Source organism: Callorhinus ursinus, unplaced genomic scaffold (genome assembly GCF_003265705.2).
Source record: "Callorhinus ursinus isolate GAN/ISIS: 27379988/994484 unplaced genomic scaffold, GSC_fseal_2.0 scaffold8, whole genome shotgun sequence".
Classification (NCBI taxonomy): domain Eukaryota; kingdom Metazoa; phylum Chordata; class Mammalia; order Carnivora; family Otariidae; genus Callorhinus; species Callorhinus ursinus.
In genome coordinates, this window is record NW_027397070.1 from 10,004,888 (window position 1) to 10,024,969 (window position 20,082).

General features: G+C 38.8%; 1 protein-coding gene across 4 annotated transcripts in view; it reads left to right on the forward strand.

Annotated features, from left to right (window-relative positions):
• Positions 1-20,082, forward strand: part of AKAP6 (A-kinase anchoring protein 6) — a 584,567-nt gene that overhangs the window by 262,947 nt on the left and 301,538 nt on the right. For all 4 annotated transcript variants that reach the window (XM_073895064.1, XM_073895063.1, XM_073895065.1 and 1 more), the window contains one exon: positions 18,978-19,229. In XM_073895064.1, coding sequence (XP_073751165.1) covers positions 18,978-19,229 — 252 coding nt within the window. The remainder of the gene's footprint in view (positions 1-18,977; positions 19,230-20,082) is intronic.

A 20,082-nucleotide genomic window follows, 5' to 3' on the forward strand; every position in this document is an offset into this window, starting at 1 on the left:
TTTTTGTCTTTTCTAAGAGATCAGGATATGTTCAGGGTGGTATGGCCATAGACGCCTGTGGTTAATTTTTTGTCTTTTCTAACTTTTTTGCAATGAACTGCTCATACTACCTCTTGTTGAGAACTAGTTTCTAAATGAGGTTTAAAAAATTCCCCAGTGGCTATGCAAGCGAAGTGGAGGTTGCACAGTTACACATGACACTGTCCTGGCCAGTGTTTCCTCCAGGTGTTTACCCAAGAGGGAGGTGGTTCTGGGACACCAGCCTCCTGCTTAGGGTAGATCAGGGCACTGCCTGCTGGCTGGCAACCAGAGTGGTCAGAACTCCCAGACACAGTCTGGCTCCAAGGCAAAGAGAGTCCTGCTGATGAGACTTGCCACTCTGCTGGCTTTTTATAGTCCTTCTGAGGGCTGGTCATTCCAGCCTGGTGTCGATTTACATTTGCTGTATGTTACTTGACACTCCTTTATTCCCGTTGAAGTTGCCTCTCCCGGAAATCTCTGTCATTCCATAAACACTGGCAACTGCCCCGCAGTGCAGCTGACCTCCCACAGTTTGAAAAACAAAATGTATTCTGGCTACATTTAAAGGAAGTTTTGGGGTGAGTCCGTGGGTGAGGATTTGGCTGTAAGATCTTTGTGGGCAGAGCACCTAAACGAGGATCTGGAGCTAGTTACTTAGGTTCCAGGGCCCATAGACAAAAGTCTTTGTGTTATTTCTCCCTCCTTCCGAACAGCTCTTCTCCCATGGTTAGTCCTAACCGTGTCTTTCTGCTAGAATGCACTAATCACTGCCTCCTCTTTTTAAAAGGCAAATTCTTTGTGTATATGCCAAAGAACAAACAAGCCAGCAGAAAACCACCAAATTATTACTTTTTGAAAAAGTATTTCATGTTCCTTATAATAAATTGTAATAGAGAAATAAACATATGGGTACATATATGAAGAAAAAATTATCGGCAAACCTATTCCCCAGAGATGTTCTGGTGTACTTTTTGTGCACTTATTTTGCTTTCTACTCACATAGTTGTTTTCAGCCTTTGTTCTATCACTTATATAGCCTATTTATAGATCTGAAGCTATGTCCGTACCAATATTTTCCATTAAATAGGTCTATTCTTTCTATAGCAAATGAATGCTATTATAACTAGGTGCTTAACTGCTTTTTCCAATTGTCAAGATGGCCTCAAGTCCCTGAACATATAATGACAGAATGTCCATTTCAAAGAAGCATCCATTTATTTTTTCATGTCGGCTCTGGCTGAGGGAAACCACTAGAGTCAAGCTAGCCAATCAAGTCCTCACTCTTTGTTGCTCTGTGATGAACTGCCAGGGTCATTTTGATGCTGAAGACTCCTCAGGGTCGCTGATGGTCTTGACCTTTGCACCAACCTGAGGGAGAAAGGAGGAAAAGAGGTCCCTCTGGACCATATCATCCTACACATACCTTCAACCCTCTGCTTGGAGTGTGAGAACCTTCCTGACAATTGTATGAGCAGTCCTGGAACACAGATCCTCTGTGTAGTGTAAGTGGACAAGCAAAAAGGGTAAAGTTTAATTAGAGTCCACTTTTCACTAGTTCCAGAGCTAAATTTCCTTAGGAATTTCCTTGTCAGTGTTCCCTCTCCGATTTGAATTCAGCCCTTTCCAGCCTGGGTGTCTCTGCACCAGGCTCTCTCAATTGCTTTTGCCTGCCATGCTCAAAGTCTGATTTATTTTCATTTAATGTCATGATGCAATTCTCAAGAAGCAAGATCTTCCTAGTTTGGGTGTTCCAGGTCTTAGTTCACTCTACTTACAAAAATCATCTACTGTTACTCTCATGTATTAACTATTGATAATTCCTTTATGTCTCTCATTTCCCACAGCAGGTCTTTTTCTTCAGCCATCCACTTATGGCCATGCATTTTTTTCCTCCTTCCATAGCGCTTAACTGAATGCTTAAGTGCAGCAACTATCTAATTCTAAGTGTCTTGTTCATCTTTCTCCCTCCTGCTTTTTTTTGTTTACCTTTAATAGTATGCCTTATTATTTGTAAGCCACCCTCAATTTCTCCTTTTTTTGGAAAGTACATAAGGTCTAAATCATAAAGAAACAATATAAATTATGTTATCCTTGTAAATCTCTCTTGTAGTCTTTTCTTATTCATATTTTCTATATCACCAGCTCATTTGCCCCTTTGTTTTGTTTCTTTAATTTTATTATTCATTATTAACTTAACTTGTACACATCTGATTTTTCACTAGACATTCATAAGATGGTTTCTGCCTACAGTTTAATTGGGGTAGAGGAGCATAAAACTTAGGATACTATAGGCAGGAGATTATTAATCATGGATTAAATGTTGAAAGGAATGACCTGAGGTTCAGTTGATATTTGTGCTTGCTCTGAGCTCATTTATTGTCCTGCTTTTCCATTTGTGTGCTTTCTGAAACCCTGCTCATTGTTAGGTATGAATAGAATTCTGTGTGTGTAATCAGAAAGTTCTTCCTCACTAAGTTTATAGTCAATCCAAGTAAGCAATGAAGTTAAAAATGATTTTATGGGTAAAATTAATCTGGATGTTTGGAAAGTGCATTGAAATCAAATTTATTTCTTAGCTGGTTGCTGATTTCCAGTGTAAAGTCCTTTGAGGAGGCTGAGTTGGTGTTATAGGACTGTGTGAATGGATCCTTCGTCCTCCATTTTGATGTGTCATTGGGACATTAATAATGGATGGTTGCTGCACTTGGTGGTCAGATATGTTATTTTGATCCATTTTTATTTCCCAAAGGGGCCTCTGGAAAAGGGCAATGAGAGTAGATTTAAAACCACATTATTGGAATTCAATAACTTTTGTCTCGCTTTGTATGTCTGGTGCTTGCTGAAGAGGGGTTCTAATATGGAGAGTCAGTCAAGCATGGAACAGGCGAAATACCAAAATGGATTTTTTAAACTAAGATATAAGCTGAATTTTGTGTTTTAATTTGGGCTGTGATGCTCAGCATTAAATTTCCCATAAATGTGTTAGATGTGTATACATTTTGCTCTTTTTGATTCTGTGGATGAAGGTATGAGCATAGGAACAAAACAAATCCACCAAGACAAATTATTTGGGTTGATGGAGGTAAACATTTATATAAATCAATTAGCAAGATTATTTATTTCAATAATTCCTAGCATTTGTGAAGGACTGAACTTTTACTTATTTACATAAAGTATGCCCCCAAGGGAGCACTGAATTCCCTTTAAATGTCTTCACTTCTCTGGTAATTACTCATAGGCTGGAGTAGCTTGAAAGTGGAAGATTCTGAGTCCTAGGGAATGGGGGTCACTCCTGGAGATAAACAAGATCTTTATCAATTGGTAGAATTTGTCTTCAGAAACATCCCCTGCTTGTGGGTTTATATGAAAATGTAGAAGAGGGTTTATGGTCTATCCAGCCATACTCTGGGACAAATCAATCAAATTAAGAGGAAGAGATGATGAGTAATTTATGTTCCCACTCATTTCATGTTGAATGTCTTTCCCTCACCCATGTTTTTATTTCAAGTCTGCTAAGCTTAAAAAAAGTAATCAAGCAAAAATAGAGTTAAAAGTCTTAATAACAGTGATTAATGTTAGTACCTAAGAGAATGGTGGGTATGGATGAAGTGAAGGTTTCTCTACACAAAAAGAATACTGGGAGTCTGAGGATCCTGTTCCTTTGACATTGATCTTCTTCAGTCACCTTGATATTGTACTTCATATTACTTTGCATAGTTTGCCTGTACTCCTTGAATGTTGTTTTGCTACGGACACTGTTGTTGTTTCACTTCTACTTTTTTTCTTTTATACAAAGGAAATGAATCTATAGTAGAGAAAATTTAAAACATACAGGCAAACAGTACATTAAGAATCATTTGTAATGCTGCCACCTACAGAAAATACTATCAACAGCTTTGACATCTTTTTTAGTTCTTTCTCTCTGAGTATACATAGCTATCATTTCTTATAGAACTCTCTTATAACTTATTTTTCTCAGTTAACAATGTGTCTTGAACATCCGATGCTATGAAATATATTGTGCAATGTCATTTTTGGCATCTGTGTACTTTTTCATTCTATGAAACATCACATCATGTTAAACTAATTGCCTTTTTTTTTAAATTCAAGTATAATGAACATACAATGTTATATTAGTTTCAGGTGTACAGTACAGTGATTCAAAAACCGATCTCCTTTCTTTTGATTTTTTTTTTTGGTTGGTAGAATTTTTCATCATTATCAACAACTCTGTGATAACATTTCAATAGGTAAATCCATTCTTGCCTTAGGAGAGATTCCTAGGAATGAAATTACTGGGTCAATGGGAGGCAATGGGAGCTATCCAGGAGGTTAACTGATGACTTGCATTACCATCTGCCCTACATGAAAGGATAGCATTGGTGCTTTAGAATTTGGATTTATTTTACCTCATTTGCAGGATCTTACTCATGGCCCCTAAAATTAGTTCTTCACAGGACTCTGATCCTATAAGGTTTCGTTTCCTATTCTAGACTCTCAAATGTGAGATCTAAAAACTTGTGTCTATAATGTTAGCTCCCAATAGTCATGTTGTGGGAGTTTAAATACAAATCAACGGCCAAGGTAGCTGCTGTGGATATTTATATGGGGGAGGAAGACATAGAAACGCATCCTTAGAAGCTGTGCCATGGTCTTAGTGATCTAAATATATAAAGAGTGCATCTAAGAAAGAGGTTGACCAGCTCAAGGTCACATCATGAGTCAGCAATGAAATCCCAAATAGGGCTTTCATTGCCTTCACCTTTTAATCCCAGTATAAAGAGTACTTATGAATAGGTGAAGAGAAAGCATTTATAAATGAACCTATAAGATCACTTATAACTTGAAATGCTTAACGATTTCAAGAGAGTTAATAGAAAATTCCCACCTCAGGTAATCAAATCTAGATTGCTAAAAGGTATTGATAGATTTTTTAGAAAATGAAATATTAAATGACTGAAATGAAGAGAGAGTAATGGTGGTTTAGGCAGATGGAAATGAGCCTCAAGGGAGTGTGTGTGTGTGTGTGTGTGTGTGTGTGTGTGTGGTGTTTGCCAGAGGCAGGGTTGGGGTGGGAGGGACACAGGATGGGGAAGAGTAATAGCCTGAGCCTACTATGGTGACTAAGGACAACACAACCAAAGGGGTCCTCAGGACATTAACCCTGGAGTGAAGGTGGAGGTCTTGGCCCTCATTATGAACGAACCATAGATCTTTCCTCCTCTGCCTGGTATGTGGATCTGCACTGTTATTTCAGAACCTGTGGCAGGGTCACTGGTAAGAGCTGTAGAGATACCTCCCACTGTCCGCAGGAGTGGGACTCAGGTATCCTGATTCCCAATCTAGTGCTCATTCTGCTTCTCTTAGGAAATAGCAGTCATTTTACCAGAATTTTCAGAGATACACAGAAGTTTCTGGGTAACTAAAGCTCAGACTCTGCATTGTGGGAGGGGTACACAAAATAAAAGAGAAAGAAAACAAAAGAAAATCTTGGAGCTTGAAAGTAGAATTCATCCATCCAGCACTGTCTTTATAGATAAGGAAGCTGAGACTCAGTGATCTACTGGGACACAGGAAGTCAGGACACACCAGGACCAAGAACTCAGACTTTCTGACACTCAGCTTGCTACAAAATGATCTAGATACATCTTGTGATTCATTTATTCTTTCTCATGATCATCTTCAAGCTTCTATTTCATGGTTTGTGAATTCAATATCACTAATATCAGCATGTATTAAGAATCTATTTGCATGTGGTGCTGTACTCTAGAAAGCAAATAGACAAATGAAGCACTTGACACATAGGAATTTCCTAAGGAAGACAGATCTTATAGAAATAGACAGAAATGACATATAGACCACTGAACAAACAAAGCAAATCCATAAATTGTACAACTTTGGCCATGTGAGATGGTAAGTAAAAAGAGCCTCACAGCCCATTGCTTAAAGAGAAGACCTATTATCATTGGATAGCTTTAAACTAATAATGAGTAAGAATCACCCTATGCCCTGTAGTTGTTATACTGGAAAGAAAAAAAGAGTACATAACCTGGCATGCTTAGTACTAGAGTGCATGTAATGGTGCAGTTTCTTTGGTGTGTTGTTGATTACTTCCTTCACTGATTTTTGTCTTATGCATATTCTCTGATGGTCTGCAGAGACTGGATAGACTAGAAGGGTCTGCCAAGGCAAGAAGGCTCTCAAGGAATGCCTTCTTAAAACCAAAACATTTTTCCTTCCCCAGAGAACCAGTGGTTGTGTGGTTATTAGTCATATTTTTATTGGGGCTTTTTTTTCCCCTTTAGAAGACCTTGAAGATGATAAAGGAACTTAGAAAACCCTCAGACGTTTCATCTATATAATGTGAACTGTGGTGAATGTGAGACTAGAGTATATTTTCCCTTCTCTCAAAGAATAGTTAAAGACAAACCAAAGGTAACCCTGCTCTCTTCTACAGTAACAAATACCTTTGGCCAGGTATCTTCATAAATGCCTGACCTAGTCATTTGTTTCAGGGCCAGTATTAATAGTAGTATTAGGATAGTATTAGTATTATTATCCTGAAACTATCATATGTGTGATATGAGATAAAACAAATGAGTAATTATGGGATCTTCTAATTCTATCCCCACTGGTTCTTGAGAACCAGGATTCTTGGTGTGGAAGAAAGGAGAAACTGATGTAGTATAGAAGATATTAGATAAAACCACTGTAATCATGAATTTGAATTGGAAATACCAGTTATGATCTCACAAGTTGTTTTATTTTTAAATATTAATATTTTCTGTCTCTGTTAATTAAAAAAACCTACAATGACTAATCCAGTAGTAATGAGCATCCTTATTACCCAGATGGTAGTCTGAAAAAAAACTCTTCCCACTAAAGGAAACCAAGGCTTTTTAGAAGAATGCCTAATTTTAAGTCTGGAAATATACAGGATGAGTGAGGAAGCTCTCAAAAACAACTAGAATAATCAACTTGAAGTCAAATTGAAGGGGATCCCACCGGCTAATGATGGACAGTTTGAGGTTCAATAAGATTAAGCATTATAATGAATCAAAACTCATCACATATGTCTAAGTCAATGAGTATTTGATATTAAGTAAACCAAATGGTTGCTTACCTTCTGATTTGACAGAAAAGCAATTTGTTATCTTGAAAACTGGGTTAAGAATCAAGCATTTATCTTGACTTTCCTTTATGAATTGTATCACTGTAAATAAATAGTTGATAAAGGGAAGCATCTTCTAATAAAGTTATTCCAGCTATTAAATGAAAACAAAATGATATAATATCATCATTCTGCAATCTCCAATGCATTAATAGACTTAGGCACAGAGCACCAACTACCAGAACAGTGGATATCATCAACTATCAAAAAAGAACAAAACCAAAGGTAAAAGCCTCTTGGTGAAAGAACACAATAGTACTTAAAGAAATTGAACCTGAAACTAATAAGACCTCAAGATTCAACTGCCAGTTTGTAGGAAGTAAAGAGGACAGAGGAACCAACATGGTGACTGCAATCAGCAAATTCCAGTTATGGGAAACTCTGCAGATATAATGCCCCAGGATCTTCAACAGATAAATTATATGAAAAAGGAATATAGATGGAATCTGTAGATCTAAAAAGACTTAAAGGTCATAGCAAATGAAAAACTGGGAAAAAGGAAGTTGTAGTATCCAAGAGTGCATACTTGGGTAATAAAACTAGAAAGAGATGCAAGAAAGTGATTGCTATGCAAGTCAGGATAGTGGTTACTTTTGCAGGGAAAGAGGGTTTTATGATGGGAAGGGGGAGCATATGGCTGGAAAATTTTTGATCCAGATATTTGTTACAAGGATGTTTGTCTTATAATAATTTAGTAAGCTATATATTTTTGTGTGATTTCCCATATCTGTTTCATTCTATAATATAAGTGTAAAAAAAACAGAGGAAAAAAAGCATGTTAAGTCCACAAACCTAACTCTGTCCTCAAGATTAGCACAGTGTGGTCAGCAGTGGGTAAATAAAGTTGTGGAAAATCATATCCTGGGGCAAAAAGAATATAAGTTCTGCTGTAGATACATCTGGATAATGTCAGAAGTGGGCTACCTTTCAAGGTGCTGGGAGGTTTATTTTTTTATAGTTCTGCACATAGTTTCCCTTTCAGTGCCAGTCAGCCTAGCCAGATGATCCATATGTGGCTCAGTGTTTTTCAGTGTGTGGTGCCAAGAACACTGGCATCATGGCCACTATGTGCTTAAGAAAGTGAAGATCTCTTGGTCCCATCTCTCTTCAAAGGAGCAGCCCCAGAATCTACACGATTAACAAGCACACTACACTGTAAGAACCACCACTGACTTTTCAGTCCATTTCTACCTGAAATCACTTCTTTTTTTTTTTTTTAATTAAGATTATTTATTTATTTATTTATTTGACAGAGAGAGACACAGCAAGAGGGGGAACACAAGCAGGGGGAGTGGGAGAGGGAGAAGCAGGCTTCCTGCAGAACAGGGAGCCTGATGCAGCGCTCCATCCCAGGACCATGGGATCAGCTGACCTGAAGACAGATGTTTAACGACTGAGCCACCCAGGCGCCCCTACCTGAAATTACTTCTATAAAGATGTGGGAAGTATAGATCTTCTAAGCAATTTCCAAATGGGCAGTTTAGAGTCAAGACCATAGCTGTGATTTTTGTTAGTGAATGCACTTAGATGTTGAACCTTTATCTAGCTGAGCCGTGTAGAGCACTGTGTGTGAGTGTATCTAAGCAGATAGCCCAGTTAGAAAACAGTTTTCTCTGGGGTGCCTGGGTGGCTCAGTCACTTAAGTGACCGACTCTTGATTTCAGCTCAAGTCATAATCTCAGGGTCATGTTCCCAGAGTCATGAAATCAAGTCCCGTGTTGGGCTCTGCACTCAGCAGGGAATCTGCTTGAGATTCTTTCCCTCTGCCCCTACCCCGCTTGCACTCTCTCTCTCTCAAATAAATAAATCTTTACAAACAAAAAACCCATTTTCTCTAATGTGCAATAGCAATTGTCAATTTTTTTCTCATCGTTTTCACTCAGAATTTTTTCCCTCTCATATAAGAGAGAGCCTGGGATTAGGAATTTAATGTGATATTTCAATCAATGAATCCTCTGAAGTTTTTAAGCAACAGTTCTAACAACAACAACAAGAAAATTCAAATCATGAGAAGAACAACAGTCTAGATTTGGATATGGGTAGGTATGGCCAGACAGAACTTTCTGCTGGTCCTTTCTCACTCGAAGGCAAAGTAGACTTTGAGAGTGTGAAAGTGGAAGTGTGAAGGCTTCCAAGTCTGTATTTAGCATCTTCATCCTCTCCTTTCTATAACCCTCTCTTCTTTCCCAAACCTACATGATTTTTCAGCAGCTCTACTAATCAGAACAATTGGCATCCAATGTCAGCTGCTTTCTTTTGCCAAATGAGTGCCAATTGGTGTGGATGCACTTAAGGAAGGAACCTAGACTAGTACTTGCTTTACAGAGATTTCAATTTGATTTGTGAAAAACAGTATTTTATTCAATTGAGTCTAATTCTACAAACATCCTTTGAACACTGACCAAATGTGTGGCAGTATCCTAGCAGTGTGGCATTATAGATACAGAGACAATTAAGGCAAGTTTCCTGCATCCACACAGGTGGATGAGTCTGGTCAGGGAAATGGATGAGTTATAGCTAATGATAACAGCAAAATCATTTGCACATAAATAATCTCATTTCAGTCCTCACACTTTCCAGATTTTAGCAATTAAAACGATAACCACTATTTGTAACCATAGAGTTCTTAAAACTTTGGAGAGAGGTATGTACTGTGATGATCAAAGAAAGTCTCAGCATCCCTCCTAACCTCCCATTACGGTCATTTTCAATATGACAAAGAAGCAATTAGGACCATTAGGACAGTATATTTTCTCAAGGAAGGAAAAAAATGAGGGAGCAGTGTAATCTGGGGGAAATAAAATGCCTTGTCATAGGAACATCTGTGTGTCTTTTGGAGAAAGTACAGTTTTGAACATCAACTGAAGATGACTCTGCAGTAGGAAGTTTTTACATAAAGTTGCAAGTTTTAGTTCAAATGGCTCACTTGTGAGGTTTTTTAACTAAGTAACTGTGATGTTCCCTTGATCTGTATTTTAAAATATAAAGTCCACGTATTAGGTAAGAATTTCTTCTCAGCTTTTTCTAGTGAACACACACACATATGGTGAGCATATGGGTAAAGGATATTTAATCATTTATTTCTAAAATTCCTAGTAAACAAAATGAACAGTCATGATGATATGGCGTTTTATATTAAGACTTTAAATATGTACAGAAAATTTAGTTCTCTTCTTACCGACTTTAGATCATGAAAACTTTTTGTAAGTGTTATTTATATTTTTCTAAATATAATGGTGTGCCCTGGGTTAAGCTAAGGGTTTGAGATTTTTGAAACTGTGATAGGGAAACAATGGAAGTAAAGGAGGCCTGACTGTCCTTTAAAAAGCAGGCTTTAATTCATAGTTTCTTAGAAAAACCATTTGAATGTGTCCTGCAGTTACACAAATATAAGTCAGGAATGTTTTGAGAGAAACATTAAAATTATTTTTAGGAGAAGAAAAAAAGAAACATTATTTGGGGTTTTAGATGAATGGAGAAATGCCTGCCAGTTACTGGGTTTTTGTTTTTGTTTTTGTTTTTTCCCATGGAGAAGCAACTTGTAGATATCGGGGGGATTTTCTGTGTTTTCTCATTTGGGGATTGCATATGGGGAAGCAAGAAACAGAGAGAAGGGGAAGGACTGTATTTATGGGACTTCATGAAACTGAGGTGCCAAGTATTGCTTTAGTACCCAGGCGAGGAAGTTGCAGGAAGAGTGGGCTCCCCTCCAAATACGCACAGCCTGGATATTGGCAGTTTGGGCCACTTTGGAAGGATGTTGATCCGTGGATACTTGTCATTTCACAAGAAAACCTTCCAGATGTTTTGAGAATGGTTGAGAATGGGCATGGGCAAGGTGGCCTTATGATGAGACAGCAAATAGATCCTCTCCCAGGGACAAGTTGCAGGAACTGAAGCATTAGAGCACTCACAGGAAGGGTGCCCTCATCCCTGTCACATGCTGGTGAAAACTGAACATACTGGTTAAATACATAAAAGCACTGTATCTGTGGAGAAAAAATAAGTTACAACTGGAAAATATACAACAATCCTACAAAAAAAAAAAGAAAAAAAGAAAAGAAAAGTCACCTCTCTCACATAAACACAACTAAATTAAAAGAAAAATGCCCAACCAGCTAGAGTTTATTTGTAAACAGTCTCAGGTCAGTCAGTGTTTGTATGAGCAGCCTCAGTAACCATAGAAGATTCCTGTTTCAAAGATAGGCGGCAGCAGCTGCAGTTTTGAGGCCACAGTGTATCAGAAAGGTTGAGCGAAGTGGGCAGTTGTCAACATAATGTTTTTGGTGCATTTTATGCTGTGAGTGATTGTGAACGCCACAGAGGCTACTGTGCTGGATGTGAATTAAGCAAAATGGACAAGATATACTTTCCCACATGAATACAGTAATGTCTAAGGAAAAAATCTTATGCAACTTTGAAGATATGTTAACCACTGCCCTTTGCTTTAATTCACTTTGAGATGGACTCAAAATTACCCTCATTTTCTTTTATACTTGCCAGAAAATAATGTGGAAGTTGTCGCATCAGGGATAATGGTAGTAGTGCCATGACCTTATGACTATGCTCTTGTTAATTTCCAAGAATCTGAGGGGAATATGTGACCCAAAACTAATTTTTTAAAAGATTTTATTTATTTATTTGACAGAGAGAGAGAGAGAGACAGCGAGAGAGGGAACACAAGCAGGGGGAGAGGAAGAGGGAGAAGCAGGCTTCCCGCTGAGCAGGGAGCCTGATGCGGGGCTTAATCCCAGGACCCTGAGATCATGACCAGAGCGGAAGGCAGACGCTTAACAACTGAGCCACCCATGCGCCCCCCAAAACTAATTTTTATATGCGTTTTACCAAAAGACTATAAACTGGTTTTCTTTTATCTTTAAAATTATCATCCAGAAAAATTGACTTTCTTCTTTGGTGTACAGTGCTACAAATTTTAACCCATATGTGGATTTGTCTGTCTCCACACTCAGGATACAGAACAATTCCATCACCCCAAAAAACCTCCCTTGTGCTATCAGTCTATAGTTATGCCCTCCCTACCCCAGTGCTTGTCAACTACTGATCTATTGTTCATCACTATAGTTTTCTTTTGAGAATGTCATATAAGTGGAATTATATAGCATTTAACCTTTTGAGCCTGGCTTCTTTCACTTAGCATAATGCCTTTGAGATTCGACAAATTGTGACGGGTATCGGTAGATTTTCCCCCCATTTGTTGTGTATTATATAGATGTACTATAGTCTGTTTATCCATTTACTCACTGAAGGGCATTTAGGTTTTGGTGATTATGAGTAGCTTCTTTTCATTTGTGAATGTGCCTAAGCTTTTAATTCTCTAAGGTAAACACTCAGGAGTGGGATTGCTGGGCCCTATGGTAGTGTATCTCTAACTTCATAAGAAACTGCTAAACTGTTTTCCAGAGTGACTATACCATTTTGCATTCCACTAGCAGGGTAGGAGAGTTCCAGTTGTTCTGGAACTACTCAGCACTTGGTATTATTGCAAATTTTTTATTCTAGCCATTTTAATAGGTATATACAGGTATCTCATTGTGGTTGTAATTTGCATTTCTCTAGTGGCTAATGAGGCTGAAAGTTTTTTCATGTGCTCTTTTACCATCATTATACCCATTTAGGTAAAGTGTTTAAGTGTTTTGCCCATTATATAATTAGATTAGTTGTTTTCTTACTGTTGAGTTTTGAAAATTCTTTATATACAGTAGTTCCTCCTTATCTGTGATCATTTGCAGTCTGGAAGCAGATGATCCTCCTTCTGATGTATCGTCAAGAGGTCAGTAGTAGCCTGACACTACATCACACTGCCTATGTCATTCACCTCACTTCATCTCATCACCTGGGTGTCTTTTCATCTCACATCATAGGAGGAAGAAGGGTGAGAGCCATACAGTAAGATATTTTGAGAAAGAGAGAGACCATATTCATATAACTTTTATTACAGCATGTTGTTTAAAATTGTTCTATTTTATTATTGTCGTTAATTTCTTACTGTGCCTAATTTATAAATTAAACTCTATCAAAGGAATGTATGTATAGGAAAAAGCATAATATATATATAGAGTTTGGTACTATCTGTTGTTTTAAGCATCCATTGGGGTTCTTGGAACGTATCTCCCATAGATCAGAGGGAGCTATGATATCCTGGATATAAATCCTTTATTGGATAGGTGATTTGCAAATATTTTCCTGGTAACTTATCTTTTCCCTAAAAATATCTTTAATTTCAGTTAAATTTTGATGAAATCAATTTTTTTCCCTTTATGGGTTGTATATAATATGGCATGACTAAGGAAAATCAGTGCCAAACCCCAGGTCCATATTTAGGGAGACCACATTGACACCTGCTACTCCCTGGAATGCTCTTCTCTGCCTCATCCTCCTGGTTGTCTCCTTCAAGACCCAAACTTTACTTCCTTAGGAAAGCTTTCTTGCTCCTTTCCTGTTTGCCTCCATGGGCACAGTCATTACCTCCTCATTTGTGTACTCTCTCTGAACACTTACCTTCCCAATTATGATTTCTGGTTACATGACCCTTCCTACCTGGCAGGGGGCTCCACAATGGCAGGGTCAAGCACTGGCATTATTCAACTTTGTGTCCCCAGTGCATGGATTAGTACATAGTGGGTGCTCCACATATTCACTGAGAAAACAGAAGTGACTAATTTCTAAGGACATTATCCTTCTATCCTTAATAATTATGGGTTGTACCAGGGACAATTTGAGGATCTATAAAAAATGTTATTGCTTGAAGAACATTTAAAAACTATCCTCAACTTAAAATTAAAAGTTTATTATTCTTTGAGAAGTCTGTTGATTTAGTCAGCTAAATGCGCTTGCTGGAGAACATCTTTTCTCAGAGAAAAAGACCTAAGGGAATGAATGAAATTCATGTAGAATCATGGGAGATTTTAAGTAGCTAAAGTAATTGATACCAACTGATGATATTGAAAAGTAAAACTAAATAATTCTATCTGCAAAAGTTAAGTTTTTGTTCATTGTTAGTATGTTAAAGTAAGATCCATATCAGAATTCTTGAGAGTCCAACTTATTGATAGCCACTAACTATATGAAGAGGCACTGAGGAACCAACCCTCTAGTTGGGGAGAACACTCACATACCAAAATATAAACTCTGGGAATGAAGCTACATTCTGACGATGATGATGAAATCTTCATAATTATAGGAAACAGCATTTTGTTGCCATATTTATAGGAAGTTAGATGTATTTGCTTTCATGTATTCGTAATAGAATAGGACAACAGGGCCAACTCCAGGCACACTTCTGAAGGACAACGGTTTGTCTTGGTATCCGTGGTTGCCCCTCTCTGGATCTGCCTTCCCCAACCTCCACACAGTCCCAGAGTCCTCTAGCTCTCTGTTTGTGGACATGGCATACAAGAGATGAGAGCTGCCTTTAAGGGCAATAGACTGAATTTGGGGTTTTAAGAACGAGAGAAGTCTGGACTGGTGGATCTGTCCATCATCACTTTGTCCCAGTTAAGGCATACTTGGGAGTCAGGAGAGGAATCTGAAGGTCAGAAAAGAAAGGTCTGGTAGAGATAACAATGGGGAGAAGGGCTGAAATTGATAAGAATACTGACCAGAATTAGGTATGAACAGGAGAAATGGGATAATTTCAGGCTAATATTATGAAAGATGAATTTCCAGGAATAACTTGCTTTATAGAAGATATACTGGTGGACCAAGCCATCTCTCCCCTTGATGCTGGAAAGGGTTCCACGCTGTCATTCATACAATCTTCAACATCCTCATCCCTTTCTTGATCTTATCTCCCTTATAGACACTCAGGTTTCTGCAGGTCTTGTTCTACAATTTGTGTGTGCATGTAATTTTGTCAAACCAGACACCTGGTAGCAGAGTAGAAGGCATAAAAATAATTAAATAAATGTATAGACTCCAGAAAGTTATTTAGTTTCAGAATTTCAGCAGATACTGCACATGCACATTGCCAAAATACTCCATAGAGGGAGGTCAGCTCTTGTGCGGACAGTGTTTCTTTCTCCTTAGGGCCCATCTGCTTCTGTAGGTACAGGGCCAATTTATATTTCACAGATATGTTAGGAGGAGGGTGTGAAAACCTTAGCTGGCACTGTTGATGCTTTAGTGCCCCTGGATAGTTGCCTGGCCATCTTGACCCATGACCTGGCTCTAAGTTCCTACATTCATCATGGAGGAGCCAAATTATGTGTAAGAAGAGTGATGGCATGTAGTTTTCATGGTGCCAAGATTATATATAACATATTGTATGGGAGGGTGGGAATGGTGTGGTTGAGAAATGCCTATTTGGGTATTCAGAGCAGGTGGCATAAAAGTTACCCAAACCTTTTCCTCTCCTAGGTATATAATGTATTCTGCATCTGCAGGATCATAGGGGGACCCAGGAGATTGATACTAACAAATCCAAATTATGAAATCAAGAGTTTGAGGAAGTGGAGAACACTGCCAAGGGAGTGGTTGAAGTGATCATTGTAGAGGCTGTGCTAGGAGGGGGCTGGTATGTCAGAAAAATGGGGCTGGTGGCCCCACCCCAGTGGGGTTGAAGAGCACCAGTACTGGGAGAATGGGAGTGAAAAAGTCAGACAAAGAGAGGTTAGTGGCATAGGGGACTTTCTGATATTGTTCCACAGGTGGAGTGATGACAAGGTTCAAAGTAGAGCTATGGCAGAGTTATCCCAGGGGATTAGGTATGAAGGTCTTAAGGGTTGTGGAGTAAAGGGCATTTGAGGCTAGGGTGTTGGTTGGTTCATCAGTGTGAATATTGAAGTACCTAAGATAATGGTCTTCTGGGTATGGAGAGGAAAACTGAGCCACTGCAGTCTTCAGTGTGGAGGAGTGAAAGAGAAGACTAGTCATGAAGAAGGAAGTTGGGAAGGCTTAGCAGACAGCAGGCACCTAGTGAAAACAAAGGCTGTTAGTATGAGGGCAAAAGAAAAATGATCAGAAAGTGGTAAAGAAGCAGTGAGGCTTGCCCCTCCCTTATCAGCCTTCTGCTTCCCATCTCTCAGGTGAGGGCTAGGAGAATGAACAGCCTTCACTGGAAGGGCAGTGGGGGAAGCAGGAACCTTGGACAGAGTCAGGTTTGGGTAAGAGCCAGAGATGAATGTACTCTTCCATGAAAAAGTTAAGTAGTGTGTTTGTTTGTTTGTTTTACAATGGAATCAAAATATTAGCCAGGAAAGTACAGAGAATTTGGAAGAGATCAGCAGTGGGAGGAAGAGAGTTTCCCAAGGTAACACAGTACTACCTAGAAATGAGCATCCTAAAAGGGCAAAAGATACAGGACATTTGCTTTGGGATGGTGGTCGAGGTATCAGGAATAAGAGGTGTAGGGGACAAATAGAGCAGATGCTCCAAGCAGGCATCCACTGAGACTCAGGCAATGTGGATATTTGATGATAGCAGTAGACACCTGCTGTCATGTGCGGAAGGGCAGCAGAGACTGGGTAATCTAGCTGTGAGTGGTTCCCATGTACTGGTTAATAAAGTGATGTGATTTTTGCCCCACTTCTCTTTTGGACTGCATGTGCTCATGGGCCACATTTGTAAGAACTTTACCTAATTAGGACTCCAACATCTCTTTAAACTTTTAATCTATATCAAATTATTACCACCAATTTATGTAACTATCACCAATTAGTTCTTGGATTTTAAGAAATAATACTGGAACATTTATTGGAATTATACATTATTACTAAAAATTCAGCACAACTTTCCATCATTCTTCAATAGATTTTTTTAGCCTACTATTACACAGTAAATACAGATTCCATTTTAGTTTTTCTTTAGAAATAAATAATTGAATTATATAAAATTGAAAGGTTATGTTTCCAGCACAGAATGACTGTTTGGATACTCATGATAGGACTCAGACCTCAAATGTTATCCTAAAATTTTAGCCTTAACAAAAATCATAAATAAAAGCCCCGTTTAAAAAAAATCACCGATGCATAACTAAAAATGAATCACTGAGTACTTTTAGCTGACATGTACATCCTTTTGATGCTTAATGGACTCAAATTGCTCAAGTAAATACTACCACTGATGCTACCCATTTCATGCTGGGGCCTCTGACAGCACAATGAAAGTTTGGGAAATTGTAAGGACAAGTGACATATCAAACACCAAGTCTGCCTACCTAATAGTATATGTGGAAAAGATTGAAACTTTGATTTAATAATGTTTTTGTTTAAAATGTCCAGGTCTTAAAAACTAAACTGTATTTTTATCTTTCTTTGTCCTTGGGTTTTTTCTGGCTTTCTTTCTTTTTTTTTAAATTTATTTCATTTTTTTATTATTATGTTATGTTAATCACCATACATTCCATCATTAGTTTTTGATGCAGTGTTCCATGATTCATTGTTTGCATATAACACCCAGTGCTCCATGCAGAACGTGCTCTAATACCCATCACCAGGCTAACCCATCCCCCCACCCTCCTCCCCTCTAGAACCCTCAGTTTGTTTTTCAGAGTCCATCATCTCTCATGGTTCATCTCCCCCTCCGATTTACCCCCCTTCATTCTTCCCCTCCTGCTATCTTCTTCTTTTTTTTTTTTTTTAACATATAATACATTATTTGTTTCAGAGGTACAGATCTGTGATTCAACAGTCTTGCACAATTCATAGCGCTCACCATAGTACATACCCTGCCAGTGTCTATTACCCAGCCACCCCATTCCTCCTACCCACCACTCCAGCAACCCTCAGTTTGTTTCCTGAGATTAAGAAGTCTTCATATCAGTGAGGTCATATGATACATGTCTTTCTCTGATTGACTTATTTTGCTCTGGCTTGCTTTCTTAAGAGTAATTCTGTCAGACCTATAAGTATAGAGAACAAATTGATGGTTTCTGGAGGGAAGTGGGGGAGGGAGGATATGTAAAATGGGGGATGGGTAGTGGGAAATACAGACTTCCAGTTATGCAATGAATAAGTATCACAGGGATAAAAGGCATAGCATAGGGAACATAGTCAATGATATTGTAATAGCACTGTATGGTGACAGATCATACCTACACTGGTGGTGAGCATAGCATAACATTTAGGAAGTTGAATCGCTATGTCGTGCGCCTGAAACTTATGTAACATTGTGTGTCGACTATACTCAAATAGAAAGGTTTAAGAAAAGAGTGATTCTGATTACAAAGTGTGGGTTGAAATTTAGATATTTCTTATGAATTTAAATATTAAAACCTGTTATTGTGAAAATGTGGCAATTGTCTCTTACACCAAAGGCGACCCTCTGGCTCCTTGAGAATGGTTGGGAGTTCCCATGAAGCACACATTCTAGCCCATCTTTCTTCCTGCTCAGTATCTGGATGATGCATGTATCCTGAAATATTGTGCACTCAGAGGGGCTCACCACTAGCCCAGAAAACAGCTGTTGGCTCCCTTGCCAGGATCCCAAACAAACAGTAAATAAAGAGAATAGAGTGGATTTGTGAGATGACCTCTCACCTTGGCTAAACTTTCAAAGTGAAATAATTAAATCGGAAAGAATAGTAGCACCTTTCTGTTTTACAAAAAGATCAACTTAGCTGCGTGCACTGAAGGGCCAGTGCCCAAGAATACGGCCTGCCACTATGTATCTGATCTAAAACAAAGGCAAGTCAGTCATCCAACATGTGGTTTACCTGACCTGGGGGCCCTGACAATTGGTGTCAAGTGAAGGAGTGACTCACCCCCCAACCCCTGTCCCTAGAATAAGGCTAAATAGTCTTCATATATTTTGCTTTTCTTTACTGCAGGACATTTGTGAAGATATTTCAGATCATGTGGAGCAAATCCATGCGCTCCTCGAAACGGAGTTCTCCCTGAAGCTGCTGTCCTACTCCGTCAATGTGATTGTGGACATCCATGCCGTACAGCTCCTCTGGCACCAGCTCCGAGTCTCCGTGCTTGTTCTGCGGGAGCGGATTCTGCAGGGTCTGCAGGACGCCAATGGCAACTACACCAGGCAGACGGACATTCTGCAAGCTTTCTCCGAAGAGACAAAGGAGGTGGGTATTTGAAGCCAAGTAATGCACTATCAAGTGTGACCATTGGAGAATGTATTCAGTTCAGAGATGTGGGATAGGAATTCTTTGTAGGTAAAAAATCAGGTCCTGAGCTGGGCTTTGAATCTAGGTATAGTGACTGGAGGCTAGGGCCCTTCTAATGTGAATAAAACTTTAGACCAGAGTTAATTCACACCTGATAGTTTGCACAGATACCACCCATCGTGGTTGGTGCTAACCTGGCTTCTTGTTCCCCATTCAGTTATTTGATAAATATTTATTGAGCACTTACTATGGCTAGGCACTAGGTGCTAAAAATATAATAGTGATCAAAATGTGGTCTTTGCCTTCAAGGAGTCTAGTACCCAATAAAGACAAAAGGACAGACATTAAGGGCAGATTGTGATAAGTCTACATGATGCCACCGGAGGACAGAGAAGGGGCACCTAACTCAGACAGGAAAGCTTTTCTAGAAGAAGTGAGTCCAATCTGGGACCTGAAGGAGAAGCAGGATTAGACTAACAGAGGTTCTAGACAGAAGGGACGGCTTCATCAAAGATCCAGAAATAAGAGAATAACAAGCTCAGAGAGCTATAGACAACACTGGAGCAAAAAGTTCAAGGCACCAGGATTTGAACTAATAGGGAAGCAGAGGTCAGATTATGAAGATGAAAAGTCACATTAGAAGATTTGGACTTCAGGGACAACAGGAGAGTTTATTAGGGGAATTGACATGATTAAATTCATGCTTTGAAAAAATTATTCTGGATGCAATGAGTCAAATGAGCTTCAGGATTTTACACAACCAATGTATTTGGATTTTTTGTACTCATATTAAGAGTAGTTTAAAGAGTTT